The sequence below is a fragment of the Dipodomys merriami genome, unplaced genomic scaffold (genome assembly GCF_024711535.1).
Source record: "Dipodomys merriami isolate MVZ:Mamm:240054 unplaced genomic scaffold, mDipMer1.0.p SCAF_384, whole genome shotgun sequence".
In the NCBI taxonomy this organism is placed as follows: domain Eukaryota; kingdom Metazoa; phylum Chordata; class Mammalia; order Rodentia; family Heteromyidae; genus Dipodomys; species Dipodomys merriami.
The window spans coordinates 968,234-989,867 of NW_027205426.1; the positions used below are offsets into that span (position 1 = coordinate 968,234).

A 21,634-nucleotide genomic window follows, 5' to 3' on the forward strand; every position below is an offset into this window, starting at 1 on the left:
ATCATTCACGAAAGGCTGATAGGTAACCAGCTGTATGTGCAAACTAGCATTTTATCAGTTCACTTCCTCCATGGGTCTTACATTCAGTATTTACTACTAGCCCGTGGACATGGAAGGTCTCTCTTCTTCCAGTGCATTTCTTCTTCAGGGCTTCTATCTTTTTCACTGTAATAGTCTAGACTATTTGGTTAAATTTATACTTAGATATTTTCTTACTTGTTTCTTGAGGTTAGCTAGAATAAGACTATTTCCCTGATTCCTTTTCATTGCGTTCATTACTAGTGTATTTAGAAAAGCCATCTATTTTCTATGCTGATTGGTTATCTTGCTGCTCTGTGCAGGAGTACTTAGAGATTTCAAGTGTAATCATGTTGTCTGCATACAGGGATAACTGGATACCTTTCCTTTTTGTATCTCTCTCTGACCGTATTACTCTGGCTAAGAATTCAAGCACTATAAATGAAGAGTGGAGAGAGTGGATGCATTTGTCTCATTCCTGACTTTAGAAGAAATGCTTTCAGGTTTCTAAAGAGTCTTTATTATGTAGAGGTGTGTTTATTTCTGTTTCAACTTTCTTCAGGGCTTTTCGTCATAAAGGACTGAAATTTTGTTAAAAGCCTTTTCTGCATGTGTTAAGGTGATGGTACAATTCCCTTGTTTGCATTTATTTGCTGCATGACATTGATCCATTTGCCTACTTAGACCCATCCTTGCCTACCTGGATCAAAACTAACTTGCTTTGTGCACGGTGGTTTTCATGTGTTGTTGAAGTTACAATCTGTTTTGTTTAGAATTAATTACTAAGAATTTTTGGGTCTGCGTTTGTCAGAAATCCGCACATCGCTTACTTTTGTCCTGACCTGGTTTTGGTATCAGGGTAATTCTGGCTTCATAGAGAGAATTTTGTAGCATTCCTTCCCTTTCAGTTTTCTGGATCATGAGTTGGCAGTTCTTAAAGGCCTTAGAATCTACCAGTAAATACATCTGGCCTGGGCTCTTCTTTGTTAGGAAATACTACTGTTTCAGTTCTCTGCTCTTAGGCATGCTGAAGTAGTTTAGTCTTTCGGTTTCATTTCAATGTCATTTGTGTCTTGAAATAGGCCTTTTCCTTCTTAGAGTTTACAATTTATTGAATTATATGTATTGAAAGCACATCCTAATGATTCTCTGGTTTTCACTGGAATCTGTTGGAATAGTTTTTTAATTTAAGTCCTCTCTCTCTTTTCTCTAGTTTGGCTAAGGGTGTGTTAATCTTAATTGTCTTCTCAAAGAACAAAGTCTCATTTCCTTGATTCCTTGTCTTGTTCTGTTAGCCTCTATTACATTAATTTCCACCCTGTTCTTTGTGTCTATCCATGTAATACTTTCTGATTTGGCTTTTGTTTTTCTTAGTTCTCAAGGTGTATCATATAGGCACTCAATATATCTACCTACCAAAGCTTCTTAAAAACTGTTTTTGCTGTATCCCAAAGCTTCTGGTTAGTTTGTCTTATTTCATCCTAGAAGCTTTAATTTGCCCAATTTTTTCACAAGTACATTGATCAGTTTCCATGTATTAGTAGAGTTTTTCTTGCTGTTGATTTTTTTTTATTATTTCTTTCCATCATCTGTTTAAGATAAAAGAAATGATTTGTTTTTTGTATTTGTTGAGATTTGCTGTGTGGCCTATAATGCGATCTATTTTGGAGAAAGTTCCATGGGCTGCTGTTGGAGGGCGTGCTCTGTACATGTCTGTTATTGACTGGTTATGCATTTTAACCTGAAGTGCTTGTTCCTTTTTGTGTCTGGTGTTTGGAGGATGTCATGGAGTGAGGGGAGTCCTGAAGTCCTGTTCCTTGTCTGCAGAGCACTCTGACCCTTTATGTCCACTCGTGTTTAAGTGGAGAGTTAATACCATGTATATTCACTTATTATTGAAAGATAATTGCTGATGCCTGTAATTTTGCTGTGTTTTCCTTGTTGATTTAAGTTCTGTTCGTTTTGTCCCTTTCTCCTTTATTTTCTCAGGAGGAGATCGCTGATGTACTGAGTAGATGGTTTTCTTTCCTTTCTAATTCTCTTGTGAACGTTACTTTCACTGAGCTTTCATGTTGGTGACTTCTCCACCTGTGTGTATGATTCCTGGTTTAAATGGTCATGAATTGTTTGAGTTGGACCTTCTCTGAGAAGGTCTAGTTCTCCATGGATTTAAAAGGATAACTAGGTTGGGTATGGTAATCTTCCATGGTAGTTCCTAAATTTGGCCTTGTGTTGTGCGCAGCAGTGTCTGTGTAATAAAATGATGAGCCATCCGCAAATGTAGTCGTTGTTGGTCTCTGGGGATGTGTTCCAAGGCCAGCGCATGCCCAGATACATGCATGCCCAGATGCCCGAGCTCCACGCAGTGCCGCAGATGCCCGGTGCATTTCAGCTTCGGCTGCAGACGTGAGGCCTCCCATCAACCCAGAAGTGCTTAACTCTGTCAGTCGAATGAAGCACGCTCACCTTCTCCTTGCTTGTTGGGCACCATTTGTCATTTGGGGAGGCCAACTTTCATCATACTGCAGACGGATGGGCTTCCGTCATTTCTCTATAAGGGAGGAAAAAGTAATTACGTACAAATATTGTGTAGTTTTACTATGATGTGGTTTTAGTTGACTTCTAATTTGATTCTGTTATTATTAAGTAGCTTTAATTCCATCAGTTGGGTCGAGCACACTGCATCTTGATCCACGTCACCCCTTTCGTGGTCCCGCGGGCCACAGAGAGGTAATTGTCACTCTGACTCCCGGGTGGCGCCGGGGAGATGGTTGTTTACTTGCATACACAAATTGTGCTCTCAAAGTGGAGCGAGCTGCTGTTGTATAAAATGGAGTCACTCAGGGCCAGGCTCAGCTGCTAGGTGAACACACTTGGCTCTTAATTATGTTCTCAGCAGCCGGTTACCTGGGGATTTGTGGTGGGTTTGTGTGGCCTTTTTACTGCTAGATTGCCACTTGATTTTCTTTTCATGTTTCTTCCATTTCAGGCCAAGGTAGCCAGGTTAACCAAACGCTTTGGAGCAGCCAAAGAAGACCTTAAGAAAAGACAAGAGGTAAGAGTTTCTGCTTATGCAGCAGTTTTAGGAAACACTGGGCTGTCATGAAATTGTTTTTTTTACTTTATTACAAGTTGAACTTGGCATTTATAATACACACTACTACACTTCCCAGGATGGGTGATGCTGTGTGACTCCATCCTCAGCTGCTCTTCCTGTCCATCCTTAAGGTGGCTGCGATTTGTCTCTCCTTGCAGTGTCACACCTAGTAGAGGTTGTGTCCCTCTGTGCCTCAGCCCCTCCTCCTCCAGTACTGTTGTTCCTGCAACTCACCAGCAGAGGGGGCACAGTGCACGCAGTGCCTAAGACATCTGCAGCGTTTTCTTTAGTAAAGAGTTAAGTCCACACATCACAGGCTAGTATTTGTCCTCTGCAGTCTGCCTTATGCTCTATGACTTACTAGTCTACTGTTCTTTTCTTCTTTATTTTTTTCATCTAGCAGCTGCATACTGTTACAGATGAGTTGAATTTCTTTCCCCTTGAACTTTTTCATTTGAGCAAATTACAGTCTCTTTGTTCTTTATAGCTCCATTATCTAGACTATCATAATTGCCAGTAATTAAAATCATTCTTGTGTAACTTACACAAGTAGTTTCAGTGTTAACACAGTTTTATATTTTCCTTACTTGACCGTTTAACGAACAATTTAGTTTGAAGCAGTGATAGATTCCTCAGAGTGCTCTATCTTAGCACAGTGTCAGAACCAAAAATCAGGACATCAGCAATGTGGCTGGCTTTTTCATTCATTCATTCTTCTGTTGTGAGCACGCGCATGTGTGCATCTTGTGCGGTTGGATCGCGTGCAAGCCTCACCACCATTAGGCTGACCGATGGTTCAGTTACGACACAGAGCTCTTCTGTCACGTCGAGGATCCAGGCTTCTCTTTACAATCTGCTTCCCGCCTCCTCTCTTCCTTAAGCTTTTTAAGCTCTGCTTCTCTTCCCCAGAGCATCTGGCGTTTGTTGTCATTGTCCCAGACAGTCACCTTTCCAGGTGATGGCTTGGTCATACCATGCTCTTCATTGTGGTCTCACATGATGTGATTGCCCACGAGCCCCGCCTTCCTCACAGTTCAGACTGAGCCATTTTACATGAGAAGCATTTGGCCTTGGATGTTTCCATTTTGTTGTGCACGGTGTCAGTTTTCCTTTTCTCCATTCCTTCTTGCGTCTGAACTCAGCAGCTGTGTGATGCTGTGGGTGGCGGGCTGCCGAGGGCGGCAGCTTGGAGGAGTGTGTTCTCACACGGGCCCGTGGACTGGACTCCTGCGCCCTTTGGCTTTGCTTCCTTCTTGCTTCTTGTTTTCCTGGCCCAGTAATTGCCTCTGGCCTTTCTCAGGGGTGTGGCCTCGTCTCTTCACTGGGCCGGGTGTGCTCTCTGCGCTCGGCAGGGAGGGTTGCCCGTCAGGCACGCACCTCCTGCCACGATCTGGATAGGAAGGACTCCAGCCTTTCCTCCAAAGGCTCATAATTTGAAATACAATCCCTACCTGAAAGAGTAAGACGGTGGAAACTTAATCTGACTGCAGCCTCTGGAGGCGGAAGGTGAGGCACAGACAAGACCACCAGCGTGAGCCCTGCACCGACAGGTCCTGATGACTGATGGGAAAGAGGGAGAGACAGGCAGATGGAGCATGCGTGCGCATGCGCACACACACGCACACACGAACACCTCCATCTCCTCTCATGTAGTGCTATGCACCGTCCTGGGACACTGCTAACAAACGGCAGCACCAGCCCTTCCTTTGGACCTGCAGAGCTCTGAACTCTGCTCTCTGTAAAGTTACTTGTCCCTGGCATCCAAGGATAAAGCTGCTACGCTGCAGCACCAAAACTTGATTCTCTGTGGATACTCGTCTTACTCATGCATCCTCTTTCTGGCTTGCTTTAGTTTATCTCCCCAAGCATCTTAATAGCAGTTATTTTGAATTCTTTATTGGATTCTCTATTTCTTTAGGGTCAGTTAAGTGGTGTCCTTGTTCTGTGTGCCCTGATTCTATCTTTCTTTGAAGTTTGAGGAGGGAGAAGGCTGGTCCGTGGTGTGTGTGTGCAGTGGAATTTGAGAATTTTTGATCAAAGTGAACTATATTAGAGCTATATTAGTGTTGAGTGGAGTCATGTGATTTGTTCTTCTTCTATGGAATGAATAAGGAGGGCATTGTTATCAGAAACTTGACTTGTAACTAATATGTGGATGTTAGAATTTCATTTCTATTTCTTTGGCTTTGAGGGCACAAAGCTGAAATTGGGACGTCTTTTTGTGAGATTACTCAAGTCACATAGAGATGGGGACGCGTTTTAAAAACAAAACCTTAAAAATAAATTTGGTTTGAGAATTTTTGATCTGTGACTTTAGACATGTCAACTCTTTTGTTGAATTTCTGCTGGGTTGGCAAGTTGGCCATTTTCGCCTTTTATGTTTTCCTAAGAACACTGAGGTATAGGAATTACAGTGTTCATCCTCAGATGATGAGCAGTTGTCTTTGACAGAGAAAATGACAAGCTGCAGTCACCAGGTGCAACGCCAGGTTCAAATTCTTGTCCTCACCAGTAATATTTTCCACTGCGTGACAGAAATGACCCATCACATAGGGAAAAAGCACTGAAAAGTCCTCTTTTTAGAAAGAAAAGTTTGTATTTTGGGTCTTAACTTTGGTATTTCCTCGTGCCAGAGCCCACCAAACCCACCCGTGTCCCCAGGAAAGCCCGTGAATGACATCAACAGCAATAACAACATGGTGTACAGGTGAGGCTATGCGCTCTGTGATCGGCAGGAAAAATAATGTGGGAGTGTGCTTTCTGCTTTGCTACATTGCCCATCTGTAGATACTACTTTTGCTAATATAGAAAGGACTATTTTGTTACCATGTAGGGTGTGTTCGCGTGCTCATGTGCATGCTGGGGATCAAACCTGTGCCTGGCCAATGCTCCGCCCCTACTCCTCCCCTGCAGTCCCCTGCGTGTTTCCTTATGCACCGGCCATTCCTGGTCTCTTAAGGAAAGAGAAGGGCTCCATCCACTCAGTCTTGGGGTCAGGGCTGCTGATTTTAGAAGACGAGGCCATAGACCCCATTATACGCCAACTGAGTCCGGGTGGTGTTGCTTGTGGAGTCGGGTGGCAGAGCCCAAGTCTGGCCTCCCCCGCCCCAGGCCTGCCCATTGAGCTGCGCATGCGTGTCTGTTTCATAGAACTGCAGGCACAGTGAGGCAGATGCTGGAGTCCAAAAGAAATGTAAGCGAGAATGCACCGCCATCTTTCCAGACCCCTGTGAACACAGGTAAGATTTTTGAACATCAGAAAACCACTCAGGGTTGGGTTCTCTTAAATTCTTTTGAGATTGGAAACAGGCTATAAAACAGAGATGGAGGTCTACATAGGAAATTTTACTAACAATTTAGCATCATAGCTAAGTATGTGTACGGACGAATACAGAGAATTCAATTCCTGTGCAGCAGTTCCCAAACTTTCTCACCCGCATGTCTCTTCACCATCTTACCAGACTACTAAGAAACCCTGGGAACTTGTGGACATTATACCAACTGGTTCTTAATAGCAATAGAAGTCACACTAAGGTTCTTTTAACAATTGCCCATTTACCAGTAGTCATCCATGATATGAAACACCAATAAATGAAGAAATAGTGGTAGTTTCCAAAATAGTGGTTGAGCACTAGATTGCCATTCACCTTCACGGACAGTGGAAGGGAGTGGCTTGGGGCATGATTCTGTTTGCTGATTGGCTGAAGTAGAAGGAAGCTATCCAGCCCCTGGCAACTAGTGGAGACGGAAGAAGGCCAGCCCCTCAATTTTAGATAACCGGATGTACCTTGCTGACACCAAGCTAGTAGTTTCTTCAGGATTAGCACAAACCAGAGTATGAAACCAAACTAAGGAATTGTTCTTACTCACTGAGTTCTTGTAAGTCATTGCTTCAAGAAGGAAGGTCTAGCTGGGTGTGGTGGTGCACACTTGTAATCCTAGCCCTCAGGAGGCCCGGGCAGGAGGATCTGGAGTTCAATAACGTGTGACAGAGGCTGCCACTCCGCTGCCTTGGTTGGTAGCAGTCCTGTACCCATTAGAGGAGGAGGGGGGAGATGGCAGGCGCCGCCATCAGCTCAGCACAGCTGTCACCCCGCAAAAAAGTCAGATGTCCCTTCATTATCATCAGAGCTTTCACGAGTGAACTCCCTGGAAAGCTCTCGGGAAATCAAGAGTGTTTTCTAGATTGGAATCACTGCTGTAGTGCGCCTGTGATTGTAGAAAGATTGTGAGTCAGTCAGAAACAAGTTTAGCTATTTATTTCTACCCTTGTCCCATGAGGCTAGACCTCTGTAGTTGAGTCCCAAGCACTGGAAGTCTCTGGGGACACGTCTTTCTCCTCTGTCTAGGTCACGTGCTGTGGGTGGAGTGTGTACAGAGATTTTCCTCAGGAGTGGCAGAAAGCTAGATCCACGCAGCCAGGTTTCCCAGGGTCCAAGTATCAAGTACCCTGACCAGGTTTTCCTGTTAAACGCTGCAAATGGATCAAGCTTTCCCACTGGGTTTGTGAGCTGCTGGTACTGTACAGCAGCTCTGCAGGTGTCCTGTGTGGTTGGAAACCAGTGCATAGCATTGAATCAGATTTCAATGTCAGCTAGTGCTTCAGACCTTCCTAGTCGCTCTGAAGTGCTTGTGCTTGTGGTTCATTTTCCAAGGTTCCTGGGCCCTGAGGCAGCGCCCCTCCACACTCATGTTTACTCAGTCTCACTACACACACCACACCCCTGTGCACACACGGTGCGGGGATCCTGGATGGGCTGTAGTGACTGCACATCGCCTCATGGGGGCGCTGAGTTCATCCTGGTGCTTTCTCTCTGCAGTGTCCTCGTCCAGTCTGGTCGCCCCGGCGGTGGTCAGTAGCCAGCCGAAGCTGCCCACGCCGGCCACCTCGGGCTCACTCACGGCCGCGCCACTTGTCCCCGCACCCAGCACGGCCACTGTGGTGGCCACTTCTCAGGTGCCCAGTGGCAACCCGCAGCCCACCATCTCCCTCCAGTCCTTGCCGGTGATCCTGCACGTGCCGGTGGCCGTGCCCTCCCAGCCTCAGCTCCTCCAGAGCCACCCGGGCACAATCGTGACCAACCAGCCGTCGGGCAGCGTGGAGTTCATCTCCGTGCAGAGCCCACCCGCGGTGAGCGGGTTGACCAAAAACCCTGTCTCCCTGCCGCCCCTGCCCAACCCCGCCAAGCCGGGCGGCGCGCCTCCCGTGCCCAGCCCCGGCATGCAGAGGAGCGCCACGCTGGCTGTGCAGGCCGTGCCCACGGCCCACTCCATCGTCCAGGCCACCCGCACGTCCCTGCCCCCCGTGGGCCCCTCGGGCCTCTACAGCTCCTCCAGCCCCCGGGGCCCCATCCAGATGAAGATCCCCATCTCTGCCTTCAGCACCTCGTCCCCCGCTGAGCACAGCAGCCCTGCCGCGCCCAGACCCGGTGAGTGGCTGAGTTTGGCTGCACAGCCTCCAAGCACAGAGAATCGCTGTTAGTAACGCTCAAGATCCCGCAGAGTGGATGCGGTTGGAGGTGGACAGGGAGGTTGTTTTCTTCCGTATGGAGGTGCAGTTTTTGTCTCTCTTTGGGGGCACATTGTGCTAAGTTGATACACGTGCACAATGTCTAATAAATAGATCAGTGAAGTGCACCTCTGCATCTTCAAGTCCAACCATTATGTAGCTGGGGTTACAGGCATGAGCCACCAGCTCCGTTAGAGAATCTTTCTGTTTAACCATTTGCCTCACTGGAACATCTTCAATGATTTTTTTTCCCCTTTAAGTATTCCTTAGAATATCTGACTTTCAGTGACTGGGTCAGTGGGTATTTGACCTTTGTTTATCTAGTTTGTGCATTTGCCGTGGTGACTCTGAGAAAACCATTTACTACACGGTAAATGCTAGCAGCAAAGCAGTCGTGAAGACTAAGGAGAGTTGTTACATATAAAGTCATCTGACCTTGTGCCTATGTATGTAGACAGCTGATGAAATTGTTCTGTTTCAATTCTCAGAAAACCAGGCAAACAAAACAGTAGATGCTGCTATTAATAAGAAAGCGGCCGATAGCACGTCACAGGTAAGATTTCCTTCTCTCTCCCAGTAAAACTCAACACACTCTAAAACACGGCTTTCCCTCGGTATCTGTGACTCGATGTATAATAGTGCAGCCTGTCTTGCACAAAGGCCCATATGGTTTCTGCCAGCTTCTTGGTTAGATGCGTGAACCATTAATGTATTAGATGTAGTGAAAATGCAAATTCATTCAGATTATCAGCACGTTGGAAGACCGGGGTCTTCCCTTTTACATTGCTCTCTGCAGTTGTGTTCTAGTTCTTAGGGAATGGAGATCATCTTCCAGTTTGTTTGTTTTCTAGAAAGATTCATGAAGCCGTTGCAGGTTATTTTCTTGATTGCAGTTTGCTCAGTGGGCAGGAGTGGAACCAGAGAGTGGAACCAGAGGGGAAGACACCTCGACCGGAGTCGGGGTCCAGCGTCGGCTGCACCCCCTCCCAGCAGCACAGCTGTAAAGAGAGCCCAGGGCAGCTGGGTCCTCGGGGCCTGAGCTATTTTGGGAGGTGGTCACATTTTTCATTATAGCTGGTCAGCACATTTTTCATTATAGCTGGTCAGCACATGAACAGTGAAACTCAGGTCCACACCATCTGTCTTCGCTGGTCTGTCTGTCTGTCTGACGCAGCCTAGCCTGCATGCACATTGGAGCACATGCTGGCCCTACATGCATGGTCTTGGCTTGCTGAGGTCTGGGGGCCACACAGCCTCCTGCAGTCTTCTTTGACCCCACCGCGCTAATTTTATAGCAATCGTTTTGTGCTGCTCGCCGCCAGCTTTTGGTGCTGCCGCTCCACAGCTCCACAGCTCGACGACAGACGATGCCGGGCGAGGTTTCACAAGTCAGCAGCATCAGAAAACTCTGGCTTCTCCTAGATAGCAGAATATTTCACGTTCTTTGGAGACCATTAGAAACTTTTAATTTTGAAATTAACCAAATGATGGTACATGCTTGTAAATATGTCATTCTTGTGAAATCACACAAAAAAACCCAAAACCCTTAGAATAGCAATTTTCGCTTGAGATTAGGCCTATATTTTTTGAAACTAGAATTTTAATTTAGTGCCACAAAATCTGAGTTTAACAGATGAAACCCCTAATTGGAGTTGATCTCAGTCCGATATAGTAAAGGAAGTTATTTTTATGATGTATTGAGCAGTTACTATGTGTGCAGTTACCATGTGCCACATATGTGATTAAGCAATACATTCATACATGTGTATGTATATATATGTATGTATGTCTTGATGATCATCACAATGCTTCAATGTCGATACTTGAGAAATTGACAAATGATCTTTGAACACTAATTTGCATAGCTAATTCGTGGGAGCTGTAAGAGCCGGGTTTGGGCTGGGAAGGTGGCTCAGTGGTAGAGCGCTTGCCTTGCATGCCTGACGCCCTGGGTTCGATTCCCCAGCACCACATAAGCAAAAAGGAAAAAGCCGGAAGTGGCGCTATGGCTCAAGTGGTAGAGTGCTAGCCTTGAGCTGAAGAGCTGAGGGACAGCGCCCAGGCCCAGAGTTCAGGCCCCACAACCGGACCCAAAAAAAAAAAAAAAAAGAGCCGGGCTTTCTGGCTCAGGAGTGAGGCTCTGGAGGTGGTTATCACCTACACGTATGTTTAAAGTAACATTTTGGGGGTAGGGGGCTGTGTTAATTATCCTTATAAGGATGCCATCAGTGGCTTGGGAAATTGGATGGACTCTAGGTATGTTTCTTTTGTTGTTGGTGTTGTTTGGCATTGTCTCTGTTATTTTGGTGATATTCATAATTGATTTTTAGAATAAGCTAGTTAGCATTTGAAGCGTCAGAAGGTGAATGGTTGTTTTGTTAGTCTCCTAACTGTTACAATGGCTAATTGTTTTAATGACTGGAGGAGGGGGGAGGGGACAGCTTCATTCACAAAACTGCTGGAATTCCTTTCTGGAATTGGGTGTTACTCAGCAGTGCTTTCCCTCACCAGCATCCTGGGGTGTGAGCTGACAGTCGGGCATCTTCAGGAAAAGCCATGCAGTGCTCCAGAGGGCCCTTCCCCTCTATCACTGTGCTAGGCTCAGCCCACACATGCCCCTCTCTTCCCATTAGACCTGCCCATGCCTGACCCTTTCCATTACTGCACGGGGAGCCGGTCCTTCCTCCCACTCCCCGCCCCCCCCCCCCCCATTATTGCACTTGGCCCTGGTGCCTACCATGTTCTGCAAATGCTATTTTGTGTTTCAGAGTGGGAAGGCCCCTGGCAGCGACTCGGGCGGAGTCATCGATCTCACGATGGATGAGGAGGAAGGCGCAGGCGCGGCTTCCCAAGGTACATGTCCTGGTGGCATTTAGTGCCCTCCATGCCTAGTGCCCTCCGTCCTCCAGAGACGGGTCCCCTGCTTGTGTCAGTAGACACAAGCGTGCTCTAGGACAGAGCAGTTAGTTGACAGTGCGCTGGGATTAGGTGTGGAGGGTCAGCAGGGGGGCTGGGAACGGAATTAGATTGAGCTCTTCTAAATCTACATGCATTGTTCTCCACATCTCCTAACATAGATGCTGGAAATGCATGTCAGTCACGTGGCTTGCTCGTGTGATGTCTGTGTGCTGTGTAAATGCAAGGGAAGGCCCTCAGTAATGCTCTGATGGCCTGTGTGCAAGCTGGCCAGGCTGTGCCGGCCTGGTTCTCCTCCTGCGCTTCAGCCCTTGTTCTTGGCGTCATGTGTTCCATGGGTCCCTGGCACGCTGGGAACACGCTGCGCTAGTGCTCCATGGGCTTCCCGTGAGTCTCCACCATGCCAGGCTCCCCTGTCCACCTCTGCGCAGGCCAGAACCGCAGCGGTTTCTCACACTTCTCAGCTGCACAGTAACTTCGTTCATGGATGGGGCTGTGCTCAGCTATGCTGATGAACGAGAGCCTTCAGATGCTTAATAATCAATGTGTAAAGCAAGTCTTACGTAAAGATCCTATTTTAAGGACAGTTGCTATAGGGCAATATTGGGATTGTGTGTTGTGTGTTTAAAACTGAGATAAAGGGGCTGGGAAGGTGGCTCAGTGGTAGAGCACTTGCCTAGCAAGCCCTGGGTTCAATTCCTCAGCACCACATACACAGAAAAAGCCAGAAGTGACGCTGTGGCTCCAGTGGTAGAGTGCTAGCCTGGAGCTGAAGAGCTGAGGGATAGGGCTCAGGCCCAGAGTTCAAGCCCAAGACTGGTAAAAAAAAAAAAAAAGAGATAAAGCTCACACCAGTTTGACTATTGCTTTTGAGAATCAGATTCTCTGAACTGCCACGCTGAAGGCGTGACTCTGGTGTGAGATGCTGAGCTCAAGCCTTCAGTTCTGGTGTGCACCCAAAGATCATCTGTACTGCTGCCCTTGGTGTGAGGTTCCTGGAGCCCCAGGACAAAAAAAAATTGTTTTGTTTTCTTTGGCGATGTGTGTTTCTACTAGCACATGTGCACTGTGGGAATTTCAGTGGAACACTTCCACACATGTATGGAACACATTCCCGAGGCAGTGAAGCAGGCTTCCTTGTTCTGTTTTCATACGTGGGACTGTTTGGGGTAAGATGGAAAACAGGCTCCTCGTACCTGGTCTCTGTCAGTGAATGCTCTCCATTACAGCAAAGAAGCACTCGGCCAAGGCTGACGACTGCAGGCGGGGACCGCCGTAGATAAGGATTTAGCTTGCACTAGTCCCACACAGCGGCCTTGACATTTTTGAGAGATTTTTATTTCCTGGGCTCTTGGAGACTTTCCTTGACACCAGACTCCTGATGGACATTTTATTTTAAAGGCTAGCAATCATTTGTGTTATCAAATGAACTATGTAGCTTTGAAGAGTTGAAATGCAAAATCATGGCAAAGCCTGGTGCTGATGGCTCATGCCTGTCATTTCAGAGACTCAGGAGGCTAAGATCCGACGATAGAGGTTCAAAGCCAGCCCGGGCAGGAAGGTCCTTGAGACTCTTATCTCCAAAGAACCACTAGAAAACGGGAAGTGGGCTGTGGCACAAAGTGATAAATGTGCTAGTCTTGAGCAAAAGCGATCAGGATAGCACCTAGACCCCGAGTTCAAGTCCCAGAACCAACACCAAAAATCGTGGTAAAAATCTCACCAGTTTATGTAGTGTTTGTCTAGGAGAGTGTCCTTGATATATAGGTACACACCTACACGTATACAAACACACACACATGCACTGATTCACACAAGCAGTGGAGTTCACTATACTCGTAGGACATCTGGAATCTACAAGTGAGATTCCTTCATTCAAAATCCTGAGTTTATGTAACTGTGGATTAGGATTATTCTTGAAGTGTTTGTGAGTCTTTGATTATTCTCGAAGTGTTGGTGAGTCTTTGTTTTCACACCAATGAAAATCCAACTCAAACAGCTGGAGTTGTCATCACAGGAAGCTGAAAGTGGCGTGTGAACGCAAGCACACATCACACGCGTGGGAAACACCGGTGTTCTCTGTTTTCATCGGACCTCCTCACACCTCCCCTTTCCTTCCCAGACCACAAGAAGCCGCACCACACGCCCGTCCCGGCCATGACGTCACCCCAGCCCCTGCCTCGCCCCCTGCAGCCCATCCAGCCTGCGCCACCACCGCCACCGCCGCCATCTGGGGTGCCCACGAGTGGCCCGTCCCAAACCACCATCCACCTGCTGCCTCCAGGTACCTCGCGGGGCAGTGGGTGGCCTCGGCTGTGCCCGTGGCCGCTGCCAGCCGCACCACACTCTAGTGTTTGCTGCTGTTGAATCTTACCTCGAAGTGGTATAAGCTGTGGACTTGATTGCGGGAAGTAAATGCTCGTGTTTCACGTCTTCCGTTTCAAGATCTTACCGATGAGGGGTTTCCAGGCTGTCACGCAGCCGCGTGGGTGCCAGGCAGCAGGGCAGCCCTTCCGTGGAGTGAACCTCCTGCTGCTGCGGCCCCACTGGGGATTCTACCCCATGCAAGGCTCACTTAGAATACCAGAGTCGCTTGTAGAGAGAGCGCTCAGCGTTGAGTTACGGAGTGATGGTTGAGCGCAGCCGGAAGACGTGATTGGCTGGTGTGGTTACTGTAGAGAATTGTTAAGTTTCTCAGATCCAGATGTTCATCAGAATCAGCTATGAGTTAAGCTGGGTTTCACTGGCCGGCATTGCGTTGGTCTGGATGAGGCGGTAGTGTCCGATTCAGCCTTAGGAAGATGCCCTTGTGCAGAGGGGACGGACAGGAAGCGTGTGGTGCTTCCCGCGTGCTTCTGCCCGAGCCCGAGAAACCTTTAGTAGGAAGCTCTTTGTATCTTTCATATCCACTGTTTCCCAAATGTATTCTATTTTCCGGTTGAAAACAGATCGATTATGATTTCTCTACTGTAGCTACTACATGATCATTTACAGAACGTGGTTCTAGCTCACACTTGTTAACCGGAAGTATGTTAGCACTTAGAAACCACCGTTGCTGTCAAGCAGGGTAGCAGGTGCCTGTAGTCCCTGCTACTCGGGAAGCTGAGACAGGCGGATCAGTTGAGCCTCAGACTTTGAGGTCAGCCCTGGTAGAAAGAAGCTTTCAAAGGAATCCTCCTCATTATTAGAGCTCTGTGCTATAAATCCTGTTTTGATAAATGCATCTGTTAGCCCCCAGGCCCTGAGTTCAAGCCCCAGGAGTAGGCCATCAAAACAAAACACAAGACTAAAAAGAGCAATCTACCCTTGAAGAGGGCGATGGTTGGCCTCTCCTGTAGGAAACCTACGCTTAAGTCTAGTTCTTTATGCTCTCACGGTCCGAGGGGGCTGCACTGTGGCCGCGGCCCCCTTTCTCAGAAGTGAGGATTTATACTGTTCATCTTTGGTGGCCACGTTGCTCTTCCTGTCCTTACAAGGACAGCAGCGAGCTCACGTCCCATGAAGTGGTCATTAATTCCCTGTGAAGGAATACTGTTCGCCTAACGCACTGTTGCTTCATTTCTCTCTCTCTCTGGCTTCCATTAGCTCCAACCACCGTGAATGTAACGCATCGTCCCGTAACTCAGGTGACCACGAGACTCCCCGTCCCCCGGGCTCCGGCCAACCATCAGGTAGTCTACACGGCCCTGCCCGCACCGCCCGCCCAGGCGCCTCTGCGGGGAGCAGCTGTGCCCGCACCCGCCGTGCGTCAGCTCAACCCCCCAAACAGTAAGAGACTCCTCTTCTCCCTACGCTTCGCGCTCGCTTGGTGATCTCCTATAGAGCCGCTACTCTAAGTGCGAGAGCTCGCTGCCTAGCGGCTCTGTAGTGTAGGACAGCTGCAAACAGTGTATCATGCACTTGGAAATTGTGAAGACTCCGCACATCCTCACCACGCAAACAGTTCTGCGTGTACGATTAGATACGTGCATTACACAATCGGTCATTCCACAGAGTGTGCTTAGTTCAAAACCTGAGTACACAATGAATACACACAGTTTTGTCGATGACAACCACTTTTCCCCTAACAGTAAATAAAAGCTGTGTTACTGAAAGTTACCCAGACCAAACGACCTGGTGCCACCTGGTGTGCACGTGTGTGCTATCTTCAATGTACCTTTTGGTTCGGGTGCTAGCTGTCTTCAGTGCAACTTTTGATTTGTGGCCTATGCCATCACCAACTACTGTTTGGTGCTGGTGTGGGCATCGCTGGCTGGTAGAGTGGGCATGGTTGATCGCGTAATCACGTGTAGATCAGCCTCTAGGGTACAGACAGAAGAAATACAAGAAGGAAAGGTCAGAGGGGCCTGTGCGGTAGCGTGTGTGAACTGTGTGCAGGATGGATTAATGTCTGTACGTATGCATGTCAGTGTGGATCAGCAGTAGACGGTGTTAGATGGAAAGCAGCTTCGTAAATGTCTTTTTCAAGTTTAAAGCAAACTAAAGTGAACCACATCTGAACTCTACAGGTTAAGAATAGGTCTTGAGCAGACCCCGCACACCATCTTTCTGGTCTGGCCTTCCTCCTGTCCTTTCCCTTTCCCCTTCCCCCTCGTTATTTTTCTGGGCTTCCCTGTGCTTCTCTTTTTGCTATCCCTTTTCTTCACTGTAGATATCATTAGTGCACGTAGCGTTGAGCTTTGCACATTCATTGCATGTCAAGGAGACAAGGAACTGCATCAAGGAACTGGAAATGCCATCCGCACATGGTGGCTTTTGGAGAGAGTAATCCAGCTAAAACCTGACGGTCGCAGGTGCTTGGCCCTGCTCGGGTGTGTAAGAGCAGCGACCTGTTGATAGCGAGCTCTGGGAGACAGGCTCCCCCCTCCCCACCCCACCCCCGGCCGGATGCCCCACCCGCACCTGCGCCCCCACCCTCCCCACCCTCTGTGCCGGAGGAAACACAATGGGAAAGATAGCTCTGGATTTCCTGCGGCTTGCTCTAGAGGATGTCACGGTTTCCTGTGGCGTGGAATATCTGCTCTGTGAGGAGGACGTAGACAGAAAGATCATTCCACAGGCATCACACCATGGCTTACACTCCCTGTGGTGGCGAAAGTGTGAGACTCCAGGGTCTCTAGAAAGACAGCTCCAGTCCGCCTGTCTCTTACATCTCACTTGGTCTCTGCGGCACTTGGCCGCACCTGGCCGGGCGGGGGGGGGGGGGGGGGGGTGGTGTTCCCAGCAGGCCTCTGGCGGGCGGACAGGTATGCCTTTCTGCGCTGATGTCCTGTTCTTGGATCTCACGTCTTTCTCTTTCTTCTTGTCTTCTCTCGTGGTCCCAGTGACATGGGTGTGAAACTTGCACAGCCCTCGCTCCACCGTGACACACACACACACACACACACACACACACACACACACACACACACATACCCCCGCTCACTGCACACGTCCAGGCTGGAATGACTTTGCCTTCAGAATTTCAGAAACAAACGCTGCTCTGCTGACATCAGATGTTCTCATCAGCACCCCCCAAGACCTCCACCCCCCCCCCCCAGTGGCGTTCTGATGTGTCCCCTCATTTGGTGTTGCAGGTGTTACAGTTCGAGTGCCTCAAGCAACCACCTATGTGGTGAACAACGGCCTCACACTGGGCTCGGCCGGACCTCAGCTCACGGTGCACCACCGCCCTCCGCAAGTGCACACGGTGAGTGTGGCGCAGCACGCGTGCACGCCGCCTCGTGCCGGCATCGCCCCCACAGCGCTCGTGCCCAGCCAGGTGGTGGCTCGTGCATCACGGGTGGGAGCCGAGGGCGGCCCCGCTGAGCCGCGCGTGGCGGTCGTGTGCACTCGGTCCTCCGCTGGGACCAGGAAGTGAAGCCGGCCATTGTCGTTCACTGTTAATTCTCCTTGAAGTCTGCCATCTTGTCGTTCCTGTGTGCTGTACAGCCCTCTGCTATCAGCAGTCTGTTCGTGGAAAACCAGTGCCCGCACCTCCCCTTCCACACCCATGTCCCACGTGGGCGATCTCTGTGCATCTCTGGGGTCTCTGAGCCCAGCTCTCGGTTTCCAGGGGGAGCTCAGCATTCTTGGTCTTGGAAGTGGGGGAGCATGCCCCTTGCCCCCAGGGTTCTGCCCATGCTCCAGAGAACCCCCACAGCTGCTGGAGGGCCGTGCTCCCGATGCCCGCCCAGGTCACTATTAACCGGGCATCCGTGTCTCTCCTCAGGAGGCTCCCCGGCCCGTGCACCCTGCGCCCCTGCCCGAGGCCCCCCAGCCGCAGCGCCTGCCCCCCGAGGCCGCGGGCACGTCCCTGCCACAGAAGCCGCACCTGAAGCTGGCGCGCGTGCAGAGCCAGAACGGCATTGTGCTGTCGTGGAGCGTGCTGGAGGTGGACCGCGCATGCGCCGCCGTGGACAGCTACCACCTGTACGCCTACCACGAGGAGCCCAGTGCCACGGCGCCCTCGCAGTGGAAGAAGATCGGCGAGGTGAAGGCCCTCCCGCTGCCCATGGCCTGCACCCTCACGCAGTTCGTGTCCGGCAGCAAGTACTACTTTGCCGTGCGGGCCAAGGACGTGTTTGGCCGCTTTGGGCCCTTCTGCGACCCACAGTCCACGGACGTGATCGCGTCCACGCAGAACAGCTAAGCCCGGGGCCCGCCCGCCCCGGGCGCCACCCTTCCGTCTGTGCACACCACGCGCGCATGCGGGACCGCTCCGGACACCGCCGCCTGCACGCACACTCATGTGCGCACACTACACGGTGCACGGCCCGTGCGCAGTGCACGCGGCCCCAACGACAAGGCATGGGTCAGGGTGCGACGTGTAAATACGCACCTCGCCGGAAGCGCGGGTGCTGGTGTGGGATTTGGGGTTGTTTTTGTTTTTGTTTTTTTTCCTATTTCTGTGTCTGTTGCCATCTTCACCCTCCGATCCACTCCTCTTCAGCTGGAAGGAAGGAGAGGATGGGGCTGGGGCGCGTGGCGCACCTTCTGCCCCCCCAGATGCCCGCGTGAGCGAGTTCACACACGTGACGAATCCCAAAGAAATAGACAGCACAGCGACTGGCTCCACGTAGCTTCCCTTCCACGCAGAAGACGTTTTCTCCATCTTCATCTCCTCTCCTGCGTGGCCGCACCGCCGCGCCCACCGCGCCGCCACTCCTTCCTGATTTGGCTCCGACATTTGTTTTGTGCCTTAAAAGTTAACTCCAGAAAGAAACACGCCCGCCCCGGGGGCTCCGTGCATCTCCTCCACCCGTCAGTGCACACACGTACCTGGCCTGTGTGTGCATGCGTGTGTGTCCGTGTGACTTCCGCATACGTGTGTCCTTGTGACTTGTGACATTGGTGAGTGATCATATGGCGTCCGTGTGTCTGTGTGATGTATGTGTGTGTCCTTGGGATGTTTGCATGTGTGTGTGGTGTTTGCGTGTGTCCAGTGTGTGCCCAGTGTATGTGTCCGTGGACCTCCCCCCCATCTGTAGCATTACTACACTGAGCTCGGGGAGCTTTGTTCTTGGGAGAACGCGGGCTTCTGTTATTGGCCGTCATTTAACTGCGGAGAATGGACCAAGAGAAAGCCCCGGGGCTCAGGACATTGCCCCTCATCTCCGTCTCCATGTGCGTGTGGCCCACGTAGCTCCAGGAAGTCCATCCCATCCCCCCTCCCCAGCAAGGCCCATCAGTTCAAGAGCTCACGTCTCCGGTCAGCCCCGGTGGGCGTGGTTTGGTAGTGCCAGCAAGAGGCTGGCTCTAGGTCCCCTCCCCCCTCCCCTTCCCCCAGTTGTCTGCGGAGCACTTTGACCCTCTCCCCGTGCCCTGGCTGCTCGGCTGAGGTTCGCGGGTGGACAGGCGGGAGCAGGGCTCGATCGCGTGGAGACATGATCGGTGTTTGGAGGAGGACTTGTCGGGCGGGGCCCTGCTTTCCACGTCACGTTCCATGCGGGGTTTCATCCCCTTCTCTGCCTTCTCCCCACAGTGGTTTTCTGGGAAGCGCCTAGGGAGCCCTCCTTCTCGGGGTTCTGGTTGCTTCTCACCGGTCCTGGCCGGGCATGGTGGGGTTTGCCTACAGGTTGCCAAAATGTCCACGCTCAAGCCCCCTTCCCCATCACCCCCGGGCGGTGAGAAGCGGGGTTCGCATGGTTCGCCAGGCTGACCCCGCAGGCTCGGCGTGGCGCCCCCAGCGTCTCCGCGGCTTCCCCTGTGCTCGTCCCATCTCCATGGGTTCGAGCCTGCCCTGCGCTGTGGGCTGCTGGCCGCGGGCGAGGCTTCCCGGTCCCTGCTGGACGTTGTTATTTATAGTCGCCTGTTGCCGTGTCCCTCCGCTTTCTCTGTTACAGAATCAGGTAGCCCTTTGGAATAAAATATTTCGTTATTTTGGCTTATATATTTTGTCAATGGAAGAGATGTGCATCGTCCCAATAGTGACCCTCAGACAGACAGACAGACTCTGCGGGGAGATGGCCTCCCCTGTGAGCCCCCCCCCCCCCCCCCGTGGGCCTGCCCTGGGGCTTTACCGAGGAAGGCATTGGGGGGCGGGTGCAACTTTGTGCTTGGTTTGGGTTTGGGGGGGTTGATGAGAGTTTAGGGGGTGCCACTAGAAATGGTAACCAACACCCCGTGTCTCCCAGCCAGCCACACCCACCCCTACATGCAGCATCTGTACCCCGTGATGTATTTTCCTGAGGATTCTAACACGCTCTCTCATCCCCAGTGCTACTGCCAGTAGGGGGTCCTGGAGCCCCAAGTGTGTGGAGGGGAACAGGCCCAGGACATAGCTCCCTGCACCCCACTCTGCACCATGTCAGGATCCATCCACCCTGCTGAGAGGGTTCAGATGCCTTCCACACCCATAAACACAGATGGGGGGGGTAGGGCGCAGCATCCTGCGGGGTCAAAGTCTCTATGCAGAACACTTTGTACTATGCCACACAGCGTGGAAGCGGCATTCTTCCCAGACCGTGAATATTGGGGTACATTTGCCTCCCAGAGTTTCCCCATAACCCTCAACCCCACTGCCAGGTAATAAGACCTTGGGAGAAAAAATGACCTCCACTGAGCCTTCTAGAAGGTAGAGTTCCCATGGGCGCCCTACCATGGGCAGCTTCGTTTAGTTGCTTTAAATTCCAGAAGGCCATGGTGAGGCAGCATCGCACCGTCAGCCTTCTTTCCATGAGTTTTCCAGTGCTGTAGGAGACTGAGCACAGGACCTCATCTCACACTGCACGCCTGTGATCCCAGCACGGTAGCGCACTACATATGCCCTCTGAGCGTTCTCTCCTGTTCTTTTCTTGGTCTGTTTCAGCATCCTCAGTACGATGATCTTTTTTTGATTTATTGTTTGAATTTCATCACGGGGCTATCATTGGTTGGCCTGTTTTATTCTCATTTCCAGGAAAAAAAAATACATGTCCCAGTATTAAATTTTATAGCACCTAACTGTATAACCAATGTTATGAGTCTATTTACTCAGAAAATGCTTAAAAAAGATATTTTTGTTATTTTGTTATCATTAAGGTGTTGTCCCGAAGGACTACCATTTCATAAATCAGGGTTTTGTTTCTTATTTTTGTTTTTGGTCGGTCATGGGGCTTGAACTCAGGGACGAGTGCCATCCCTGAGCTCTTTCAAGACTGGTGCACTACCACTTGAGCCACACCACCACTTCTGGTTTTCTGGTGGTTCGTTGGGAGATCAGATTCACAGGCTTTCCTTCCTGGGGTTGGCTTTGAACCACGATCCTCCAGATCTCAGTCTCCTGAGGAGCTGGGATGACAGGCATGAGCCACCAGCACCTAGCTGATTTTGTGGTGGTTGTTTGGTTTTAAAGACAAAAAATTACAGCAATGTCACGCCATGTTTGTTAGTGGCAGACTCCAATCTTTTTCCTGAACCTCACGCATGCTCCCTGTCCAGCCACAGGGGGTGGGATTACCACACACCTGTCACTCATCATCATAGCTCACCTTCAGGCATTTCATGTCAAAATAAGCTTTGGGTTTTTTTGGGTTTTTTTAATTTTTAATTTGTAGAGTCTGCTAAATTATATTTAAATGTCTTTTTTTTTTTTTTGTAAATAAGGTAACAGCAAACACTTTGGGGGATCTTGG

At 50.1% G+C, this 21,634-nt stretch overlaps 1 protein-coding gene across 6 annotated transcripts in view; it reads left to right on the forward strand.

The window, feature by feature from the left end:
- The window catches only part of LOC138805080 (activating transcription factor 7-interacting protein 1-like), a 59,867-nt gene extending 39,956 nt beyond the window's left edge, over positions 1-19,911 (forward strand). For all 6 annotated transcript variants that reach the window (XM_069989657.1, XM_069989656.1, XM_069989658.1 and 3 more), the window contains 10 exons: positions 3,008-3,073; positions 5,749-5,822; positions 6,266-6,354; positions 7,936-8,544; positions 9,113-9,177; positions 11,393-11,477; positions 13,663-13,824; positions 15,126-15,308; positions 17,117-17,229; positions 17,752-19,911. In XM_069989657.1, coding sequence (XP_069845758.1) covers positions 3,008-3,073; positions 5,749-5,822; positions 6,266-6,354; positions 7,936-8,544; positions 9,113-9,177; positions 11,393-11,477; positions 13,663-13,824; positions 15,126-15,308; positions 17,117-17,229; positions 17,752-18,171 — 1,866 coding nt within the window. In that variant the 3' untranslated portion in view covers positions 18,172-19,911. The remainder of the gene's footprint in view (positions 1-3,007; positions 3,074-5,748; positions 5,823-6,265; positions 6,355-7,935; positions 8,545-9,112; positions 9,178-11,392; positions 11,478-13,662; positions 13,825-15,125; positions 15,309-17,116; positions 17,230-17,751) is intronic.
- The last annotated feature ends 1,723 nt before the right edge of the window (positions 19,912-21,634 follow it).